Below are 24,155 nucleotides of genomic sequence, written 5' to 3' on the forward strand. Positions count from 1 at the left end.
TATGACCGTGCTGGCCTCCTGCACTTTCAATATCATTTTTTATGTTAGGTTGACTTAACCTTTACAGGAAAAAGTTACAGGTTTAGTAGGAAAAACAGACATGCAGTAAAAATATTTTTTTAAAGACAATATAAAGCAGTCACTACATTTATTGTTTATTTACCTCTAACAGCACAGTTAATTAATTCAATCATGGACTTTAGTTTGGCTCTGAGTTACACATTCTGAAGGTTTTTCTCACAAGGTTGTTCATTAGCTAATGGGGATGAGTAAAGTTGTTCCTAAACGTTGGTTAGATACTGGAGAAACTTTTTTCTTTAAAAAAGAAAATAAATGTGTCTAATTAAGGTTTAAAATAATGCACTATTTTAAAGCTAAACCTGAACTTTAAAGTGATTTTTAAAGGGAATAGTTTATATTAAACGTATAGAGTCAAACTTGCTCTAATTTGATAAGTTTGTCAATAAAAGTGGTCCAGAGATGGTCCAAATGCGCAGCTGTCGTGTGGTGTTCCTCGTCTGCAGCGTCCGTGTCCAAGAAAGGTTAAAAGTTAATAAACAGCTTAGAGTCAATGATGCATGCTGTGAGGAGTGAATTGTGGCTCCTGTCGTCTAGGCCTGGGCAATATAACAAGAGTCAAGATATCTCGCAATTTCTGTTTTGCCAATATAGAAAATTACAATATCGCCTATATTGATATATTTGTATCTTTGTATCTGAAGTCATTAATTAATACATTCATTCATTCGCTAGGGCTGACATTATCATCAGGAACGTGCACAACGTGCTCTCATCCCAGTTTGTGTGATAGAGGTCTACTTGAATAGAAACACCTGTGAGCTGTAATAAAGTTTACCTGATTAGAGCGCTGTCCGTTTATCATCCAATGGATTAATATCATAAATAATCTTGTGCTTTTACACACTAACAGTGTCAGCAGCTTCCTGCCTGGGTTCTCTCATTCCTGCCTTTTCTGTAACAACAGGGTTGTTTTTGGTCTGAATTATGGATTTTAATTATTCATCATTTTAAACTTAAGCAACATCTAACCTGGACCAAGTTATGAAGTGGATCAGATCTGAGCGAGTACAAAAGCTCCGCCTCCTGGTGCGCGCCACACTAATTCACTGTTTCTCTTCACTGTCATCATGGATTTTATTTATATTCATTATATTTGTTTAAGATCATAAGCTGTTCTTCCATTCATTGTAAAGACGCTCAGTCTGCCAGTTCTCTCCAGTGATTGGTCAGACACTGCAATCTCCACCCCTTTCATGTGCATGCGTACGTACCGAGGGTGAAATCACTTGGTTTAAATTAGCGTGTTTATGATGCCAGCTAACGGAGATGAATCCAATCTAGATTTATAACATAGGCCCTTGAGGCTCACCTGGTGAAGGCATCGTCTCCTTAACTCAAGAACAGCTGCAGGAGTGTGGAACAAAAAATGGAATTTTTCGATTGGGTTAAAATGATCACCTGACTGAAATATTTTCATCACCATATGAATATCCTTGGAAATCACCACTTTGTGATATTTATTTACAACTACTGGAATAAATAAAGATAGCATGGAAATCTCAGGACTACTTTTACTTACTTTGTTTGTCAGACGCTGTCAGTGCATACGGTGTAATAATGACGGGTCATTATCACCATTGCCGAGTGAAAGTCACCCCAACGTGCGCCTGTAAGAAAAATGAGGCTAATAAGTAAGAGAAGATCCACACCTTCTAAAACATCAGAGACAATGCTGAAGCTACCCCAGAACCCAAGATACTCTGACAAACATAACTTAGATTAATGTAGATATGTTTGCTTGGGTAAAAATCACCCACCAATAGTGTTCTTGGGTTAATGTTGCAGAAAACTAGAAAAATACCTAAAACCAGACAGGCATGGTTACCTTGTTGCAGATTTTTTTATTGTTGTCATTTTGTTTATTTTTCTCTCATTTTGTGTGTTTGTTTTTGGGTTTTTTTAATCACAAGTGTGTTTTTGTTGTGTGTGTTTTTGAAATAATTTTATTTCTGTTGTTTTATATAATTTCTTGTAATTTTTGTGTATTTTAGTTGTTGGTATATTTTTCTGTCTGTGTGTGTGTTTGTGTTTTCTTACGGTGTGTATTTGGAGAAATTTTAGATATTTTTTTGGAATAATTTTTTTGCATTTACTTTAGGGGCCACACAAAATGTCTGATCTAAATGGTTTTGAATTAGTAGGAGTAAATGACACATTAGCTGAACATCCAAATAAAAAGACGATATGAGGAATATTGCAATATGTGATATTCAAAAACATTCGGAAAACGATAGAAGAGTCATAAAAGACATAAGGTCAGGACTCAAGACTGTGTTAGGGGTTGGCAGACAGAATGTGTAAGAATATAAAATGCTTAACATTAAAATCCATCCATCCATCCATTTTCAGACCTGCTTTGTCCTATTTCAGGGTCGCGGTAGTCTGCCGGTGCCTATCTCCGGCTCACACTGGGCTCTAGGTGGGGGTACACCCTGGACCGGTTGCCAGTCCATCATAGGGCACATTAAACTAATTAAAGAAAACTCTGTGCATATTGAGCATTTGTGGTTTATTTTAAAAATAAAAATGCGATGCACGACATTTGTTGTTTTCAAATATCCTCATGGACAAAGTTCAGTGTGACAGTTCAGTCATGGGGTTCAATATAGTTTAATAGATGGATGCATAACTAGATCTCTGTTTTTAAAGCACTAATTGAGAATGAGAGAAGCACTTTTTCTCCCTGAAATCTAAAAATACTCCCTTAAGATTGATGTGTCAAAGAGCTGTCAGGTGCAGCTCTTGGAGCAGATTTAGGGGAACACATGTAGAGTGGTGAAAGCAGGTTCTTGTTGGTATTTAGGGTTTCCTTGTTAGCACTTTTCATTTTCTGGTGAAATTGCTGTCCTGATTTAGCGCTTGCAGTTGTTGGGGTGGCATTCTTGTAAAGCCCTCTGTTGTTTCCCAGGCTTCTTCTGTCCAGTTATTTCTGTTTCGTGCGTTCTAAATCTAGTGAGCTATTTAACGTAGTAAGGTAGACTGCTTCCAAGTGCTTGTAAAATTGTACCCTAAATGATTCCTTCTGTTCTCTAAAATGTCATTGAACCATCATCTACTATTATTTTAACATCCAGTTCTCGTTAAAGTATGATATTTGTTTCTTATATCACCCACTGTAGTCTTGATAATTGAATTACGTGTAGGAGTGTAGGAGCCGTCATATCACCTGAAACTTTATGCCAACGGAGAGTCGACAGTTCAGACGTGTTTAAAGAGAATGATAAAGCTAAATATACTTTAAGGAGGATAATGATATGAAATAAGTTTTCTTATCGTTTGTCTTAAAAGAGCTAAAAGTTAGAGGTCCCGAGCCGATATTGATGTCATATTTCAGTTCGATATCAGCAAAAAAAAAGTTCACCTTTGTTCAAAATGGGAAATACCCAAAAAAGTTTGAGAACTACTGATATAGGCCAACGTGCAATGCTGCAATATCGGTATCGTATTAGAATTGAAAAAGTTGTGTGCGGACAGTAAAAAAATAGAAAGAGATGGGAAAAGACGAATAATTTTAATAGTTGTATCAGTGCACCTCTAGCTAAAATAGACCAAAAAGCAGCTCAAGTGGAATTTAATAATTATGTAGATTTTGGATTTGCCTCAAATCTAAAATTTTGATTATCGGACAAATTAAGCCTGAAATGACAGCTCATAGTTCTTAGCTTTTTATGTTTTTACTGCTGATGTTTTTAGTTATTTTTAGACTGCTGAATGTTTTCTCTTGCACTTTTTGATCACGTAAAGAACGTTGAAATGCGCTATACAAATAAACTTGCCTTGCCTATAGCTGTTAGCTCATATTCCTCCATTACTATTCACACATTTACCGAAATTTCACCAGTTTGGTGGGACAAGTATAAGTTGCTAATGTTAATGCAAACCATACAGATTCCCCACATGGTAGCAGGGGAGGAGCAGCCATTTAAAAGCTGGTGAAGTTTAAGCATGTACCTCAGCTGTCAGGCTGATGTAGTGGTTTGACTTTGTGCATTTTTTCTCCATGATCTCTTTGAGGTCTTGTTCTGCCAGTCAGCAGTTTTGCATCTCTGATAAGTCGTCATTTAGTATGTGAACATTCACCGCTCACACTTAAAGAATCATTGATCAGCTACAAAGCTTTGTTAGTAGTGTTATCACGATTGTACGCTCATTTTATAATCTTGTTTTTGCTTTTTTGTCTTGCGCAAAAAAGTATTTGTAATTTAGCATTTTCCCTTTTCTAATGAAGCAATATTATACAGTTTGATTAAGTTTGGGCTGGGTGATATGGACCGAAATGAATATTTTGATATTTTTTCTCACAATGGCCTATACGATATATATCTCGATATTTTAATACAAAATATGTGCCACTTTGCGCTTTTTTCCGTATACGGGACAGCACATGTGAGTGAGTTCTGTAGTGTGGCTTGTTTAAGGGAAGGTCTAGGTTAGGACACACTCAGTGATCCATGTAACTGTGATTTTCATGCTGTTCTGAGAAGTAGTGAAAGCAGCGACTCCTGAAACGAGTGTTTTAATACCAAATGAGCTATAAGAAATATATATAAAAAAACATTAAAAAAACAAACAATTATTTTATATAGCCTCCATACTCTCCCAACAAGATATATCTAATGACAGTGCATCCGCTGTTTGTGTTGGAAACACAGAGAAAATGACAAAAACAACTCAGAACAGCCTCAGTGAGGAACATCCACAAAGCCAATCTTTCCTTTTGTACCATTCTCTGTAGAAAGTACCAACAATTTTCTGATCTTACCTTTGCTGAAGCTCTGGTAGCTCAGGTGTTGGTCTCCCATCTTTTAAAAGCTGTCGTTTTTCCCTCAAAAAAAAGTTTCTCTATCATCTCTAGCGCTGTCACCCTGACTGTAGTGTTATCCCAAGAAATCATTTATAATTATATTATAATTAAAACAAATAATCAAAATATCAATTCACCCTTGGGTAGGCACTGCCTACCTTGCCTACCCTGACGGCACGTCACTGGTGTGCACTGGTTGTGCACACTAACTGGCATGCTATGGGTTGGTGCACATGACTTTTCAACTGATAAGATTCAAATATAAAGATCAAAATCAAATATTTCATCTTTACTGATGTGTTAATTATTTTTATTTTTCCAAGTTTTTTGATTTTTGTTTAACTTACTGTACATAGAGGAACTTGGGGCTATTCTTTGGTTTTACTGCCTGTCAGCGTTGATTATTTTGGAATGAGCCAAAGAGCCCAATAAACCTCTAAGTACTTTTTTCCCTCCAGACACACTTGATAATGAAATAGCTGCAGGAGTCTCTAAGGTCTTCATGCACTTAAATCCTAGTTAACGTGGTTAACCTCAGAAAAATTTGATGGATGCCACTATTTTGAAATCACTTTTTAAAGTGTGCATTTTTTTTTGTTAAGTAAATTAACAATCCTGTTAATTAATGCATGTATTTTTAGTGTTAAAATAACTATAGTCATTGAAATGTTAGGTAATAAATACTCCCAGGAAAAAATGCAGCATTATCAATTATACATTACATCTTTCCTGTCAAAGAGATTTTTTTACATTACTATAAAAAATAAAATTAAACAATACTGAACCCATCACTTGAATGTTGAAAGCTAAATAATCTTTGTTTGTGTGTTAGCAACGTATCAAACACTCGTAATATTCCTTTATATGCGGGCATCGCCATTTTGGAGATTTCAACCAATTAGCATTTTGTCACATCAGGACTACTCTTTGTATTACCGTTACCGTAGAACGTCTACAGTGAATTTGCATTTCAATCTTGCTATTTTAGTGTTAAGTTATGTTTTACTGAAAATATTTTACTCTATAAAGGGGGCACGCAACAGAAAAAGTTTGAGAACCACTGTCTTAGTTTAGGCATAAATCAAAAATTAAATACACTTAAGTGAGTCATTGAATGTTGAAGGTAAAAGTATTCAAATATATGAATATGTCACAAAAAACAAGACAAATGGATTTTAATATGAGAGAAACCCTTCATCATAATTAATGTGAATAAATAGCGTGCAAAACTGGGCTAAAGGACATTTACACTTCATTTATTTTCATCAGCACAGATTTACAACACTGCTCAAGCCAAATGTGGAAAAATGCTAGTTTTCACTTCAAATACATTCATTAACTTAATTAAACAAATACAATTCTTGGTATTTCAATGATTTTACATTATAACCATTATACCCATTGTCTTAAAGGGGCCATATGTAGAATGTGCAAGACATTTCTGCCACCACTAGGTGGCATATTACTTGTGACAGTTTATTTATTTATTTATTTATTTTTTAATTGGATAAAACCTATTTTTTTGTTATTGTAAGTTTGCATTCATTATTGTTTTCATTAAAACTAAAAATAAAGTCCTAGTTCAGCTTTGCTGTAAATAGGCTTATACTCACCCAACCGGTGGAAAAAAGGTACTACTGGTTGGCCGGGCTGACAATATTTATTAATGTATATATAACTATGTAATCTAAAAAAATAAAAAAAATGAATAAAAAATATCACATATAGCATGACAGCTAAGGACATGTTTCTTAACACTCACATTTTGATTTTAGGTATTTCAGACATATTTAAAAGTTGAAAATTCACAATAATTCTATATATGGCCCGTTTAAGTCCGTACTTAAATTACATAAATGTCCTTTACAATCAAACTTCCTGCCCAGTTTGGAAGAAAGTGTCTTTGTTCTGTTTGGCAGAATGTGGGCATTAACTCTGCTGGTGAAAGGTTGAATAGAGAGTGTTCACTAATGTTGTCCCTCGAGCACCCTCCGATTGGTTCCCCTGTCTCAAACAAACCCCCTCCTGAAATCCTTGCGTGCAGCCATCCTCTCTCCCTTCCCCCCTCTACTCCAGCCTCTCTATCTGTGTCTGTGTGCCTTAGCTCACGTACACACCCTCCTGGAAGGGCATTGTTTGCACAGAGTACCAATATAGGGCAGTGCAGACACCGTTTTACGCCTGTGGAGTTCACTTCAGTCCAGACTCCAAGGTCAAAGGCAACAAACAGGCAATAGAAAAAGCCACCACGTCTCCTTTTTGTGCTTCATTTAATATTTTCATATTAACTCAAACATCTGTTCTTGTATAAGAGAGACAAAGTTAAAAACCTGTAGTGCTAATCTTTCCCGGTGCTTTATTGTGGTTTTTACAAATGATCTGGTAGCTTCTTACGGTACATAGCTAACTTCAGATGTTTTTCTTCTCGTTGGCACTCTGCCTAGCATGCTGAATAGACTGGACACACAAAGGAGGAGGGACATAATAACCATGACACCTGAGAGCACTTGTTTGGGAGCTTGGTTAACCAACTCATTTTGTGTTTATGTACCAGGTAAATCAAAGTGACAATTTATTACTGTAAAATGATCAAATCTACCTTCTAATTGTCCCCATTACTACCAAGTATACGTGTAAAATCTGGATATTTTCAGGGTTGGGGTCAATTATAATTGTAATTAAGTAATTGATAATTAATTGTGATAGAAAAAATCTGTTGCTGTTATAATCGTAATTTAATTGTAATTGAGTTCAGATAATTGAATTTGTAATTGGCATGGAAATTCTATTTAAATTGTCTTTTACAATGTTATTCAACTCAAACCTGGGAAACCATGTTACAGTTCTATGGCTTACACATACGTAGTCAGGGTTGGGCTCAATTATAGTTGTAATCGCGTAATTGATAATTAATTAGAATTATGGCATTATTATAATCGTAATTTAAAAAATCTGTCGCCGTTACAATCTTAATTTATTTGTAAGTGAGTTAAGATAATTAACTTTGTAATTGTGATTACCATGGAAATTAACTCAAAACAATTTAATTAAATGCAAAACAGGTCTATGGTTTACATGTATGTAGTTAATTATTAAAATATGTTTCATATTACATGTCAGAAAATTTTCCCACTCATACAGGTGATCAGGGTTAGAATGTTAGAGAATTAGAGTTAGGATATGATATATATATATATTTTTTAATAGGGATGATACAATTTTACAGAATAACAATACTGTGAATGCAACTGATGTTTATTTTACAAATGTTTTATAGCTATTGCTAAATTACAACTCTTGTCCCTAGTTGGGCTTTTACATAAGATATCACAATAAATGCACTAAAATATAATGTAAAGATGCTAAAACGACATTGTACACTAAATTGTAATTGAACTTTAGTAATTGAGAATGTATTTGTAATTGAAAAATGTAATTGACCCCAACCCTGGCTATTTTACACTCGATGTTGATAGCTAATGTGATTCCTCCTTGTGTTAAACCAAGTCAGTTTTGGGGTGTTCAGCTCACGGACACACGCAGATTTCCTGTCAGAAATGACAAGGGTGAGTTTGCTGTGACTCTTTTGACATCTGCTAGAGAGAGAGTGGATTAAAGGAGAAGTGTTGGCCTCAGACCAGTAGCACTCAGCTGATTGAATGGGCTGTGCAGCAGAGAGTAGCCAATCAGGAATAAAGGGTCTTGGGACCTGGGGGTAGTCAGGGGTTTATTTCATGTGTAATCATTAGGGTGTGAGCTGTGTACACAGCTGTAGTCCAGGCTCTAGCTTCATTGATTGACTATAGTCGCTGTCTCTTTAACTGGGCTTAACTCTCTGTACTGCAGCTTTTATGGACTGTAATAACCAGGCGAGGTATCAAGTGTCCTTTTGTTAGCAGCCGGTGTCACAGATAAAGACTGTGTGTCTCCAGTTTATAAGAGAGGGTGTCATTTTAACACTGATCCAGTTAATAAGGTCGTTTTAGGTGTGATTGAGAAGTATATTAGCGTTAGAATCATTGGCTTAGTTATAAGTTAGAATTATGTCTTATTTAAAATCATGTAGGCCTCAAATCATTAGCAAACAGACAAAGGACAAAGGTTCACACATGGAGGAAATTTTATGGTAATATATTATTATGAGCTCTGATAACGATGCATAGATATTATTACGTTATATAAATGAATATAATACCATTACTTTAGCATCCATTTCACTGTTGACATTAAGTCTTTCTTTACGCACAAAAACTGTTCTTATCATTCATGAAAAACCTCCCCATATCACACATTTATTTATATGTACACTCTACTGTTATTATGTGAAACATTGTCATTTTTTCTGTCAAATATTGCCGGTACTTAAACTGTTAAAATTCTTTGCTTTGTTTAAATATGTGCTGCTGTAAAATGTATCTGCCATACTCTTTTACATAGCTCGTACTGCACTTGCTGGTTTATTGTAAATTGTTAACATGTTTTTCTTTTCTGCGCAGGGTAAATTGTATATTTTTGCTTTGTTGTTTGTCTTTTTACTGTTGTAACGAGGGCATTTCCTAATTGTGGGATGAAGTATAATTGAATTATATTATTATTATTATTATTATTACTATGCGAGAGGTCTCGGTTGCATTTCTGGTCCAAGAGTGTATAAACTAGCCAAAGTTAAGGAAATAAATTGCATTTATTAAACTTATACACAAACACTTTTTGCTTCATGCATGTAGTGCTTCTATGTGAAACGACTCCAGATTATAAAACGCAGCTTGCATTGAGTTTGTATCCAACTGTGTCTCATTTTTAAAAGAAATACTGAATGAAAATCACAAAGACAGGCCAACTAAAAGACTATGATATGTAAACTTTACTAATAGGAATGAGAGGAGATTTAGAAGCTGCATATATATCTTTAAAAGCAAGAAAGTTCTGTATGCATGCGTGTGTGTGTGTGTGTGTGTGTGTGTTTGTGGAGCGAATATCTCTCCGATGCGGTCTGTTTGACCTGAAACTTTTAATAAAAATCACTTAAAGTGTTTTTAAGTCAAAGTCCTCCTCCTTCATCTCTCAGATATGCAAAGTTAGACGGAGTCCCTTAAGTGTGGTACAGCAAAGGAATGAACAATAATTGCATGAATCGATTAAGAAATGTTGTCGTATTTATACTTAACAGAGCTCTTGTTTGCATTTTACCTTTGAATGTGTTTTGTATGACAGATGTGGGGGGGGGCTATTGGCCTTATCTCTAGCAGTACATGTGTCTATGAAACTTTATCATGAGAAACCCTATCTTTGTTTAGCTTCAGGCAGCGATATCTCTATTACTGTGACCATAAACCCCTGACATGAGGCTGGGCAATGCTTTGTTAAGGGATAGAAGACTCATTTATCAAACAAAAGGCTTGCAGTTCAAAGAGTTAACCTAGTTTTGTATCTGTCAGTTTAATATAAAAAAAGCTATATTCATTTGCAGTTGAAATGCAAGGTAAGTCTCTAAATGTGCTGATAATGAGTATTTTGAGAAGATTTGTGTTTGTTTTCAAATAAGAGATTTACATGTAATTTTAACATAAAGGCCTCTGACGAGCAAAGGCATCATATGGCATGTTTGAGTCAGAAGATTTATTATGCATTTATTAAATATGTATTATTTATTTACTATTTAAAAGAAGAGAAGAAATATTGAGAAATGACATTTTGAAAAAAAATGATGATGTGAGAGAATATTAGCTCATGTGTAAATCTGAAGTTGCCAGTATTTATCCAAAGTTGCCAAAACAAATAGGTCCACAACTGGAAGGGAGACAAGGTGGTTGCCAGGCAACACGTATGGCAACACAACCGTTTTATAAACACATAAAAAAATCCCCAAAAATTGTAATTCAAGAAGTTGGAAGGAATCTGAAGCCCAACATAATACACAGAGTAACACACAAAGCAGCAGCAAAATGCACAAAACCACAAAATGACACACAGACAACAGCCACTTAAACAAACAGAATGAGAACAAAAACACACAAAACAACACCACATTACAGAATAGCTCCAAAGACACACAAATTGTTAAAGTATTAGACAAAATGACAGGAAAATACAGAACAACAACAAAAATACAGAAAATGACTCAAAAAACTCACAAATTGTCAAAAATGCAGAAAAATACACAAAATTACAACATGTACACGAAAAAACAACACACAAAACACACAAAATGACCAAAACAGCAAAACCACAGACAAAGGCAAAAAAAAGAAAGAAGATAAAACCCTTTTCCCCCCTGCATTAATCTTCTGATTGATCATTATTCTAAATGCTGACATGAATGTTGATCATTTGGCCCAAGAAAACAGATCACATTTTTGTGGCTCCTGCTGTGATAGAGTTGCCCATCCCTGCTCTATATCAGCACTCATGGAATGGTTCTTCTCCAATCAAATTATTCTGCCCAACTTTTGAATCCTGATCAGTAATAACTACTGTATCTATTATCTTCCTCAATGTCATATGGGAATATATTTGATATATTATAACATAGTCCTTCATCAAAAAGACACTCCAATTTTTTTTAATGTTTTACCTTTGTTTTCTCTCTCTTTGTATTTTTTTCTCTGCAGCCACACCCTCACTGTCCATCTGACTTCATTTATCTCCATCTTCCCTCAGTCCTGTTGGGATCATCAGCTCTTTGAGGTCATCTTCACCCTGAACACTCCAGCCTCAGTCAAGCTGTCCCACCCTGCCTCCTCCCCCTCCTCTGCCTCTGATCTAGCATCTAGTTCTCCTCCCTCCTGGCCCCTGCAGGCCCATCTGGACTCCACATCATCATTCTCCCTCCATGAGGGGCAAAGGGAGGCACCGGGGTCCATGGATCTGGATCCCCAGCCTCTTTATCTTACTTCAACAGGAAACCTCTGTGATTTTGGACAAAGAATCTGTCATGATGTGTCTACACTTACTGGTAGGTGTTTTTTTGTTTTGTTTTAACTAAATGTAATGCTATAACATTCTTTTTAGGTCATTTAGTTCTGATTATTTAGTTTTATTTCAGCTAGCTGTTCATTGTTCAAATTCAGAATTTATTGACATTGTGTAGATTAATATTACAAAATTACAATCGTCAATGATGAAGAAGTTTATGATACTTTATACTATATACACCCTGTTTACTTTGGTTAGAGACAAATCACTATATTTTATTTCACAAAGCTAAAGCAAACAATCACAAAAAAACAACAAATCATAATAACATAGAATACATTAAAACAAAAATGATAACTGAAATGTGTCTGTGCCACATTATCAATATTCATGTCAGCATTTAAAAAAATGAACAATCTGAGATTTAATATAGGAAAGAAAAGAGGTTTTCATGTGATTTCATGTATTTTTTGTTGTGGAATAATTTTATGATTTCATTTTGTGATTTAGAGTATTTTTGTTTTGTATGTCTTGTAGAGTCACTTTTGTGCATTTTTGCTTTTATTTGTGTATTTTTCTGTCAGTTTATACATTTATTTTGGAGGCCGCACACATTTATTATTTGTTTTCTACGTTTTTGTCTGCATATGTTGTCAAAAGTTAAAACTACTTGTAGTACAAGCTTTTTGCAACAATTATGCATGTTTTAGGAAACGTTAACTAAACTTTATTAGACGGAACTATTTAAAAAGAGAAGACAGTTGCCTATGTTTGTTTCAGAATCAACCAGTTGTGTTCAGATCTTCATGTGCGTTCATTCCTCTGCCAGTAGAGGGCGGTGTACAATACAGATGGCGGCTGCTATTCCTAGTCTTTTCAGTCTATTCCTCTATGTATCTTATTTAAACCTTTTGAGTCATTAACAACATTGCACACTTGTTCTCTGCTCTTTCTCAGAGCTCTGCTCAGACCTGCCTGAGCTGGAGATAGTGAGCCTACTGTCTGAGGGGAAGCCCAGCTACACTCTGCGGGCCGACAGCGTGTTTGGCTATGACAACGACGACTGGCTGCACACACCTCTGTTACCACCAGAAGTCGTGCTGGGACTCACACACGAGCAGATTGAAGAGACATTCAAGTACTTCTGTGAGTTCAGTTTTTGTCTCCATGTGTCTTTGTGTTTTCATTGAATTAAGAGTTATTTAAGTTCTCTACAATAAGCCTTCAATATGAAATGAGTTGAAATATTAATATCTGGTGTTGCCAAACACTCTTTAAAAGCCACCTTACTTTCTTTAGCTGTTTGATGGGAATACATTGTTTAGATGTAATATGGCATAATCCTTTTTTTTCCCCCACAAAATCTTTACATTCTGTGGTTTGCTGAAGACATATTTGTATTCATAAAAAAAAATTCTGTCAGTCTGCCCTAGGGCAGCTGTGGCTACAATAGTAGTTGATCACCACTAAGTGTGGAGTGAAAGAATAATCCCTTCATCCTATAAAGTGTTCAAAAAACAGGTACTTGAGATAGAGTGGAAAATTAACAAATAAAAGCATTAAAAATATGGGGTTTGATAATGTTTATTAATGCTGATATTGGATCAGATCAATATCGGTTTTGGCCAGTACTATAGGCTGCAGTATCAGTATCGTATCAGAAGTGAAAAGTCTGGTCTGGACTCCCTTAATGAGCTCCACTCGACCTCTGAAGGTCTGCTGTTCGTTGGTGGAGAGGCTTTAATGGTTTGTAACTTGAAGTTGGCAAATTATCCTTTGATTATGAAATACCTTTTACATAAAACATTGTGATGCTTTTGTTGTTCTGTGTGAACATAACATAGATAACAGCCAATAAGGATTTTTTATGCATGGTTCTACATGGTCTTGCTGTCTTGACTTATTATTCTGCATCCTGGTGCCTTTAATTGTTTATATAATCATTGGACATGACCTTCTTCATAAATCCATTTTCTTTGATTATTTCCTGGTCTAATTCAGATGACACTGACCAGTCCATGACAATGAAGCCACATTTGCCACAAACGTTAATGCACTGTAATCCTAAGAGTTTCTATTAGAACCTGCAGTCTTTTTTTCTGATATCTGAAACATCATTATTTGTTTGTTTGTTAGACTACAGGGACAAGCTTCTGATCACTGACGATAAGCTTTGGTGGTTCAAGTCTCTTTAGTTTCATGACTTTTCCTTTCTTCTAATGGATGAATACTGAAACAAGAGAACAGCCTTCAGAAGCTACGGTCTAATGGTTCCAGTTGGGTCACTTTGAAGCTCACTCCATTTCTCAGATCTGCAAAGGTTTCAAATAGCGGGGCGACCGTGGCTCAGGTGGTAGAGGGTCATCTTCTGATCGAGAGGTTGCCGGTTCGATCCCAGTACCTGACTATGTGTCGAAGTGTCCTTGGGCAAGACACTGAACCCTAAGTTGCTCCCAGTGGTCGACTAGCGCCTTGCATGGCAGTCCTGTCCCATTGGTGTGTGAATGTGAGAGTGATTGGGTGAATGAGCTGATATGTAAAGCGCCTTGAGACTGCTTCAGTGTGGTGATAAAGCGCTATATAAAAATCAAGTCCAAGTCCAGTCCATTCCAAATAATAGCATTTCTCATTAATGCTGCCTTTCAAGTGTGGAATATAATCTCCCACTCATATCTCGTCCACTCAGTCAGTCTCTGATAGAGTGGCTCATATTTAAACCACGGAGGCTAAATATCACCAAGCCAATTAACCTGTGGTCAGTTTTTATTCTGAGCTGTATCACAGACAACACAGGTAGTCAACAACAATGTAGAGATAACAAGTTTACATTTAGAATCATAGATGGTCAGGATTCCGGACGGGATGGAAGACTTTACATTTTGTGAACTTTAAAACAATGTATTTGTGAGTTGTTTTTAAAACCATCTTTCTCATGTCTTTTTATTCTAAAGGAAGCTCCGCTGGTTTAGTGCAGAGCCACATGTTGTTCTCAGGAGGAGCAGCACACCATAACCCAGTGGTTCTCTAATTTTTTTTGATCGTGACCCCATTTTAATATCACAAATTTCTGGCGACCCCAAAGACTTTATTTTGATTTTTGATAGTTTGTTATGCTGTGTTACAAACACAGAGTAGCCTGTGATGAAAACCCTTGTTATGTTATATTTTTATTTATTATATGTATTAGGGATGTCCCAATAAAAATTTTAAATTTCCGATATGATACCGATATCAGCATGAATTATACACACTTTTTTTTCTTTAATAAAATAATAATTACTTATTTTGTAGTGTGTAATGTTAGAAAAGGTTTGATCAAGTGATGTTACTCAAACAGAGAACAATAGTCAGCAACAAACTGACCCATTTATTATTACCCAATTGGTTACATACATTTTAACCTTCAACATAATATCTACAGTATTCTATAATTGAATAAAATAAGAAAAATAAAAAATTGGAATTTTTTTTAAAATAAAATAAAAAAATCCGATATTCATTTTCAGGCTGATATTGATATCTGATCGGGACACCCCTATTTATTAATGAATTATATTATTTATTACATAGATATTTTTTGTATTATATTTCAGATTTATATTTGAGAAAGTGAACATATAGAATACAGTTATTTAAGATTGTGTGTTGTGTTTTAAGTTTGAAAAGAATAATTGTTAATTAATTACAAGACACTTCAGGTGACCCATTTTAAATTCCTGGAGACCCCACATGGGGTCACGACCCCAAGGTTGAATAACCGGCCATAGCCTGATTGTAATTTGTTCCACACTGGCTACGCTTTAGTGTATTTAGCTAGTGGCATATGGTGCTGTTTACCAGTTTAGTCAGTCCGTCCGTCTGTTATTCCTGCTTTAGTTCTATTTTTGTTCTGTTTTGGTGCCTATTACTGTTTAAGGTTTGTATCTTCTTATTCTCAATGACAATTAATAGATTCATGTAGTATTATTATTAGAGTTATTGTTTATAAATGACAGCTCAGAGTTACAGACTTAAGATACAGTATAAGGTATTTTAGATGTCTTTTCTAGTTATTTGGTTGAAATGATTCATCCTGCAAAGGATTTTCATGTCATTTAGGGTAAAAAAAAAAAAAAAAAAAAAAACAGTTACAAAAGTGACACGGATTGCAGGAGCAAAATAGCTAGAGTTGCATCTCTTGTGTCATTTGTAGGAGTCCCTGTGAGGGTGAAAAATTGATGAAGAGTTTAATATTTGATTAGAGGAAACTCCTGTGTCTGGAGTTGCAACGTTCAGGCTACGAGACTGAGAAACTGTAGAGTAGGTGCAGACAAGGAACCATGATTAAAAAATGTCTTTCTGTTGCATTAAATAAGATGTGTGGATATAGAATATATCTGAGAAAAAGAACATCAGAAATCATTAGTATATACTGTATAAATACTAAAGTGAGTACATATGGAGTAAGTGTACCGTAAGGCTATGCAATTAATCAAAATTCAATTGCGATTTAGATTACACTCATTTACAAAAACAACAATTAAGAAAAAAGATTTAAAAAAAAAAATTATTTTCTAGTTCAACTAAAATGCAGTAAAAAAAACAACAACAAATCTGAGCTCAAACATGATCAAGAAAAAAAACGTGTCTCACCAGAAATTCTTGATATCAAAATGGGGTCACAATCCAAAAAAGGTTGGGAACCACTGCATTAAAGCTGCAATATGTAACTTTCTTTTGGCATCATTTGGTTGCATGTAATCAAAGTGATCTGTGTTGACAATGAATCTCATCTCCTTCTCCTGACTCTATAAAATGAACTTTATAAATCCAGGAACGTGACGCTCATAGAATTTGGATGTCAGCCAATCAGAGATCTTTCTACAAACACGTGCGCTCCATGAGCTGTTTTTGGCGTTACTATTGGCTGCTCATTTGAAGTCAGACGCATTCAGGTACCCTTGGTAGTAAAAGTGAACTGACTGACGTCCAAGCAGAAGTCTCCATAACAGCGTTAGACACAACAGTTGCACAGCAAATCAAGCGGAAAAAGGCAGACGGAGGTGGAGAAGCAACAGTTTAAAGCCACAAACACTGAGGAGGAATGGATCACTTTCTCTTTGCGTCTTCGCGGTCAGAGAGAGAGTGAGAACAGAATCGCATATAAACCAAGAGAAGCTTATTCAAGTTGAATTCATTTTATAGTCTGGATGCTCAGAGCAGCAGTCAGCTGGGATCACAGCTACCTCTGTGTGATCTCTGGCGGGAACGAGATGACTGCAGCAGCCGCTGCTCAGGATAGTAACTACAGAGTGATACGTGTATTCATGTTAGAGTCTCTAAAACCCCATAAAAATCTCCAATAACAAGACAAAGTCCATACACTTGTAACTAGTCTATATTGAGAAAAAAGTTGCTAAGAATGTTCACAAATGACACCGGTAAGGGAGGTTGAGTTTCGATTTTGGTTTCAAAACAAAGCGGTGAGAGGATCCTGCAAACTGCAGCTTTAAATACTGTTTCTTTCCACTTATTTACAAAATGAGATTCTTTAAAATGTGTGTTATCACTCATTCATTCCATCATTATGCTGTAGTCAGACAAGGGTGGTACTTGGATTCAAAAATAAGAAAAAGGGGGTACTTGAACCTAAGAAGTTTGAGAATCACTGGTTTAATGCACACGCATGCAAACTCATCTGCCGCACCCCTCTCAAAGCTAAAGCTAAAGCTAGCTAGCCTGCAGGCCAACATGAGGAAAGTTGTTGCAAGCAATCTTTAAACATGGCAGAAGAAACGCAGCAAAAACGCTTGGTAAATGAGCAAGGCAGGTCAAATTCTCTTATATGGGATCACTTTGGGTTTGATGATGAAGACCTAGAGCACAGACATCACGTGCAAGAAGTGTTTTGTTTCGTGCAAAAATGAACATAATTGATTTTAGTGTTTGAATGATTTTATTTATGTTTAAATAATACATTTGACATTGTTTTGTACAAAAAAATAAGCAACATCTTGGTTGACAAATAATTGTGATTTTAATTATGACTAAAATAATTGCAATGATGATTATTTTTTTCTTTAATCGAGCAGACCTAGTGTACAGAGCAATGCTTTTCCTCAGACCCTGAGTGGGCGTGTCTGTGTCTGCAGCAGTGTTACGCAGCCTTTTCTCTCTGTCTGCTATGACGTATCTGTGGAGGAAAAAAAGAGCAGCCATTGCCAGGAGAGGACCTAACCATCTTCCTCAGCTCACAGGGGTGGGCGGGCTTTCTGCAGCATCCTTTGATAAATCAATGGGGTTTTAACATTGAATTATTTCATCATTTGTAGCTGCATCACACTCATCTATCAGTGATTAAACGTGATTAAAAAGATCATTATCTGCTGTTTGGGTTCCATAGTTAGAATTTCTACCCCACCGTGTCCCCTCTGCGTATTCTCTACACTTCCCTACCCGGTAGTCCAACGTGGCCAGGTGTACGAAGGCAGGAATGACGACAGATGGCTCTCACCATCTGAGGGATTATACATTACAGCCAAGCAGCTCAGATTCCTCAGCACACTCCAACACAAGCGCTCGCTCCAGCTCAGCTACTGTTCTACTGAGAGGATGCTGCTGCGCTACACCTCAGTGGACACGCACTAATATCAAAGGAGTTTAAACGGTTTTTGATTCATGCAAAGCAAGACGGAGGAAAGCTTTTCTCCTGTCACCATGGAGGTGTGGAGCTCGTCCGCGTCTGAGGAGGATGAAGAAGACAGGAGCATTTCTAGTGTTGATGAAACAATGGAGGAGATGAGAAGTCATAATAGCAATAATAATAATAACAACAACAACAAGATGAAGAAGGACAGTCTCTGCAAAGAGGTGAAACAAGGTGAGGACAGGTGCCATTCAAATAGAAATGTAAATATCCTTGGAAGAATTCTGCTGAATAATCACGTCATTTGTTGTTGTTTTGTGCATTTGAATGTTAACGTCTCAAATATCCAAGGGCTTTAATAGTTGATGATGCAGAGTACACTGCAGGCTGCTGGGATGTCATTGAGAATAGACTCTATAAAGTCATAGAAAAAGGTTTTTTTTTTTTTTTTTACTATTTCTGTCCTGAAATGTAATTCAATAATACATTTCCCACATGGTGATGAAAATTTCAGTTTAAATGATACATTTCATGATGTGTTTGAAGGTCATGTGGTAGATTCGTGGTGCATGTGTGTGCATACTGCAGGTCAGCGTTGCATATCATATAGTGATGTTGCATGTAAGCAACATCACTATATGATATGCGTTTGACTTTATATTGCGCTGCATTTCATGTCTTTGCAAATTCAATATTTTTAATCCTAAGGGGTAACCTGTGCTTTTGGAAATGGAGAAATAAGTCAATAGAATAATGAACGACAAGCCTGGGTTTTTTAAGCTCAAGCCTTTTTTTTGTGTTTTAAGTTTTAAGTGTTTAAGTGAAGAAATGGTCCGTTGTAATTGCTACTATAATTACTATTTTTTTTTTCGTTTGTGTTAATAACCTGTTTTTATTGTTTATTTCATATTGTTTTTACTAAGCTGCCTTTTAGCATCTATGTAGCTGCTGAATACTTTTCATTTTCCTCAGGATGAATAAAGTATCTATCTAAATATCATGAGCAAAAAACAAAAAAGAAATCAAATACTACTTTTTTTTGTTCCTTTCATGAAAATGCAAACCAACATAGATTACTACATCAAATAATATCACAGTCCAAATGAAACATTTTCATGATTGGAAAGGAGCAGAAAGAAGAATAAAATTCTTAGATTTCTGCCCCTTAACTTAATACATAATTAATGACCCCACCAACATTCCCCCATCAGTCCACACAAATTTCACTATTCTCTAATAAAATCACACCCGGAGATGACTTTCTAAAGCTTATTGACAGATTATTTTTGCCCTATACATTTTTTTAAATTGACAAATATTTGTACTGACCTTCAAATAATTTGTTGAGCATTCCACACTTTTTAGAAACACTATGTGCAAATGCTTTTATTTTCAGGAATATGACATCATAGTTTGATCACTGACTTATCTTGAACCAGTTTGGGCTAAATTGCTATTTTATTGCTCTCTTTTTTTTAATAAGTTTTGATTGTAAAGCTTCACACACTGATCTTTTCCGCTGCCTGAGCAGACAATCCTCAATGGTGGCGTTCTTTGGTCAAGTAGATGAATGAATGCTGCAAGATGGGAAAAAAGAAGCGTATTGGCCCATCGTCCACTGTATACACACAGGCAGTACATTTGTTCACATTTATCCTCAGTGTGACGTCTGCTTCAGTTACTCATGCTAAAATTAGCATTTTAACTAAGTCCAAACATGATCTCCAGCTGATATTGTCAGGCTTAAACATTTAAAACAATACAGGTTATATTTTTGGAGCTCATCCACACCTGTCTGAGCCCCGCAGCATCACCCACGTCATAAGCAAAGCTAAGTCAGTGAGGTTTATCCACTGGAACAGTATTAGGCTAGCAGTACCTGCCTGGATTTAGCACAACCCAGACCCTGAAAGCTGCGCCTGGCATTGCAGCGCGGCTGTTCCTGATCTGTTTAGTGCTGAGGCAGTCAGGTCAGCAGGATATGGATCAGGGTTTTCAGCTGATGAGGCTTGGGTGGATGTACAGGTCATGTACTCACTGAGGGATTGTTCTCAATTGTATATGTTAAAGGTGAAATTGTGATAAAATGTTAACGACAGAACTTAATTTAGAAGTATTTAATTTAATGAAGCTACAACATTCTTTTTATGATTTCGTAACTTACCCACCTTCATTCTGACTATTACATTGGGTTGCTTTAGTAAACGTAAACATGATAAAAAATCAGGCCCTTTAGAGCATCTAGTTCGGCCCACAGGAGAAAGTTAAAAATGACAGAAACCATGAATCAAGGACATTTAAAGAGAACATCCTACAGAGACTTATATTCATCACTTGTTGGATGTTGTCAGTGCCTTGCATATTTTACATAATTATCATTAATAAGTGGAACTGCCACCTAGGGCACAATAATTTAAAACTGCTGATTTTCCCACCTAAAATCTGCTGCTCGTTTGACCTCAAACTGATTTATCTCTTTAGAACGAACAAATAAAAAAAAATTTGATGAAAATGAAAACATCCATAAAATTAAAAAAAAAAGTCAATTTCAGTATAATACATTTGATTCATTCGACAATGGACAGGAAGAAGCCTATGTCCTACCCCCGTCCTTCACCATTAACAACTGAAAAATCCAATGAAAAAACTGAATTGACAATACAAATAAATTCTCCAACAGCATCTTTGAATGATATACTGAAATGGCTTCTTCCAGCTGCCACAATCATATCCAGTCCCAGGAAATAAAGGTCAGTAGCTGTTCCTATTTATCTCAGGCGTGCTACATTCTAAGGTGCTATATCCATCACTCGGCTAAAACACAATCAAAAACGCACACATGCACTCCTACAGTCAATTGAAAGTACTTTTCCATCAACTCCTGCCCAATCCAGTTTCATGACAATAGGATTAAAAGATAATGAGCTATTATGTCATTACTCCTCACCCATTTAAAGAATACGTTTCAGAAGTTACATTAATCACCTGCAGTTTCTCTCAACTTCAATTCATTTCTAGTTTGTAGCAAAAATACTTTCGTCCTCGCAGTTGCTTGGGAGTCAGTGAAATAATTAAATTTAAAAAAACAACTATTATTTATGTTGTATCATTACAAAAGTGCATGAATACATATGGGGTCCAATGCACCAATAAAAACAAACTTTACACGTACAGTAAATGGATAGTTAACATTAGGCAATGTCTCAACTAATGCAAAATTGTGTTAAAAATAGTTGACTTTTTTTTTAAATATATGTGCATATTTTGTTAATTGGTAATACAATCAACACATTATAAGTTATATGTATCCAAGACCAGTACAGGTACTCATAAAGTTCATTTCTACAGCAAAGATCTTGAATACTTAAGTTGAAACGTTCAAACAATAGATCATTCCTGTGGTATTTAGGGCTACAAATGGCAGTATATTGTGTTTAATTGACGTGAGGGTTATCATTTAAAGATATGTTCTTGTAGCATCACACCACAGTTCTGTTGCATTACAGTGATCAGAATATTCCTCTAGGCTTTTAAATGGAGGGTTTAGTGAGTGGCTCATGTGAACCGCAGGTGTGTACTTTGTGTAAAAGTAATGCATATATTCTCAGTGCGGAGGTGGTTGTTGGAGCTTTTTAGCATCAGATGAAGTTAATGCTTAGCTGTTGGTCACTTAATGTGAAGGAGAATGTTTCATCTTTACATTTACTCCACATTAGGGAAGTTTGATATCAGATTTTTTGATGATATCGGAGATGACAATATTGTCCGATTTCCGACATTACTCGATACAGATAAACAGATCCCATCGCCTCCAACATAATTTTAGGTCACATAATATATCCATGGAAATTACAGGTTGCAGGATACTTTCACAAATAAGAATTCTTACTCAACTTTTGTTATGGACAAAGCACACATTGGTTTTTCATTATCGGTGGAAAAACCGATACCAATGTCAATCGATATTAGATTTTATGGTGGACCGATAATAACGCCCATCTCTAGTCAATATGTTGGTACGGTATACTAAATTTTTTTTTATAAACCCTAAATTTGTTTAACTCTTTCTTTTTGGTTGTTTTTTTATGTAATATACAAGACAAAGGAAAATCAATCTCGCTGTCAGAGACTGAACTTCTGTAGCAGTTACTGTAATCTACTGGGACATAAACCTGCTTCAGCAACCAACAGCAGGTGGTAAATTAATATAATTAATAATATAAACCACCACAGACTGACGGATGGACATGATTTATATCATACTCGCAACCATTATTGAGCATAGTGGTTATTTCCCCCCAGATGTGGTTCTCTCCATCAGGTTGATTAGATAGATGCTGAAAGATTTGACCCATCTGGAGACCAAATTCAGAATTTCATTAAGAGCTACATTTCATCTTTACTGTCAAGCTAAAATGTATTTCATAGTGAAGTTAATCCTCAACTATTAATGCATAACATGTAAATACACTTGTTGCAAATTAAATATGAATTTTAAATGTTTTTAGACTAAAATTATACATGTTTAAACTGACTTATTTTTCCAAACTATTTTAGACGATGAACAAAACAAAATTGTTTTTAAAACAAATGTCTTGAATCCAAAACCATCCAAGTCAATAATAGATCCGGCTTTACGCTTCAAAGAAAATGACTCATTAACCTTTTCTATCCCTTCAGCCTGATTAACTTTAGTGATAATAAACAAGCCATTGTCTGGGATGTAAACAGAATCTGCAGCCACCGTCATCCCTTCCTTTGCTTGCGTTTGTGTCCCGCTGTTGTGAACTCTGTGCGTTCATCCCTTCCCGGCTCTCCTGTGGAGCTATATAAGGAGAACGAGGCCTCTAATGGCATCTTATCTGGACTGAAAAGGATCAAGCTAAGAGGATTTCCATCTCTCTGACCGCATGGAGATGTTGCCGCATGGATGGACACTTTGGAAAAATAAAGAAATGACAAGAGAGCTGTAGACATGTGATAAAGGTTATGAATATTACACAAGTATTATGTGATAAATATGGCATGAATATATTTTTTGGGAGCTTGATTCCATATTTAATCAGATTGATTCTTCCAGAAAAGTCACCAAATACATACAATAGGAAGGTTAAAATGAACTGGGACCTTCAGAAATCTTGTTTAGAATGAAAAACATGGGTAGATGTTCTAAGCATGGAGCAAATGTAAATGTATTAGTCAGGAAAACAAATTTTGCCTTATTGCCTCATCAGAATAAACTGTGCTTTTATTTATTTTTTTACTCTGTAAGTGTTTTTCCAGATATTTTGGAAGAATTATTTAAAAATCCAACTGTTAAACAATGGTTTGCCTCTATTGTTTACAACCCAGTCAAACAAATAACATCTATCGATTGTAGGTGAGGCTATACTTGTCCAACATGAGCTTTATGTCCTCCCCCCATTCATGAAATCTTCTCCCTCCTCCCACAGTGCTTTGCTCAGAGCGAGTGGGCCAAGTCACCAAGACGTATCATGACATTAAAGCCGTCACACACCTGCTGGAGGAGGTAAGGGAGAGACACTCTGCAGACGAACCACATTAAGGAGGATTCAATATGAGGAGAGATTTCTATCAAAACTAGTCACACATTTTATTTATTTTTTACAAATATATCCACAATTTTAGAACTTTGTATGAAACACGTAGAAATTGTGGATCATATTTGTGGATTTTCAAAATAAGTGTTTTTTAAAAGGTTCTTTATAT

At 35.8% G+C, this 24,155-nt stretch overlaps 1 protein-coding gene across 4 annotated transcripts in view; it reads left to right on the forward strand.

Annotated features, from left to right (window-relative positions):
• Positions 1-24,155, forward strand: part of hap1 (huntingtin associated protein 1) — a 44,890-nt gene that overhangs the window by 6,652 nt on the left and 14,083 nt on the right. For 2 of the 4 annotated variants that reach the window (XM_028458893.1, XM_028458917.1), the window contains exons 3-5: positions 11,497-11,840; positions 12,758-12,946; positions 23,879-23,955. In XM_028458893.1, the coding sequence (XP_028314694.1) occupies positions 11,747-11,840; positions 12,758-12,946; positions 23,879-23,955 (360 nt within the window). In that variant the 5' untranslated portion in view covers positions 11,497-11,746. Of the gene's footprint in view, positions 1-11,496; positions 11,841-12,757; positions 12,947-18,257; positions 18,660-23,878; positions 23,956-24,155 lie in introns of those variants that run through there. The other 2 variants (XM_028458899.1, XM_028458908.1) reach the window with 2 other exon arrangements.

This window comes from Gouania willdenowi, chromosome 1, assembly GCF_900634775.1.
Source record: "Gouania willdenowi chromosome 1, fGouWil2.1, whole genome shotgun sequence".
NCBI classification, from domain to species: Eukaryota; Metazoa; Chordata; class Actinopteri; order Blenniiformes; family Gobiesocidae; genus Gouania; species Gouania willdenowi.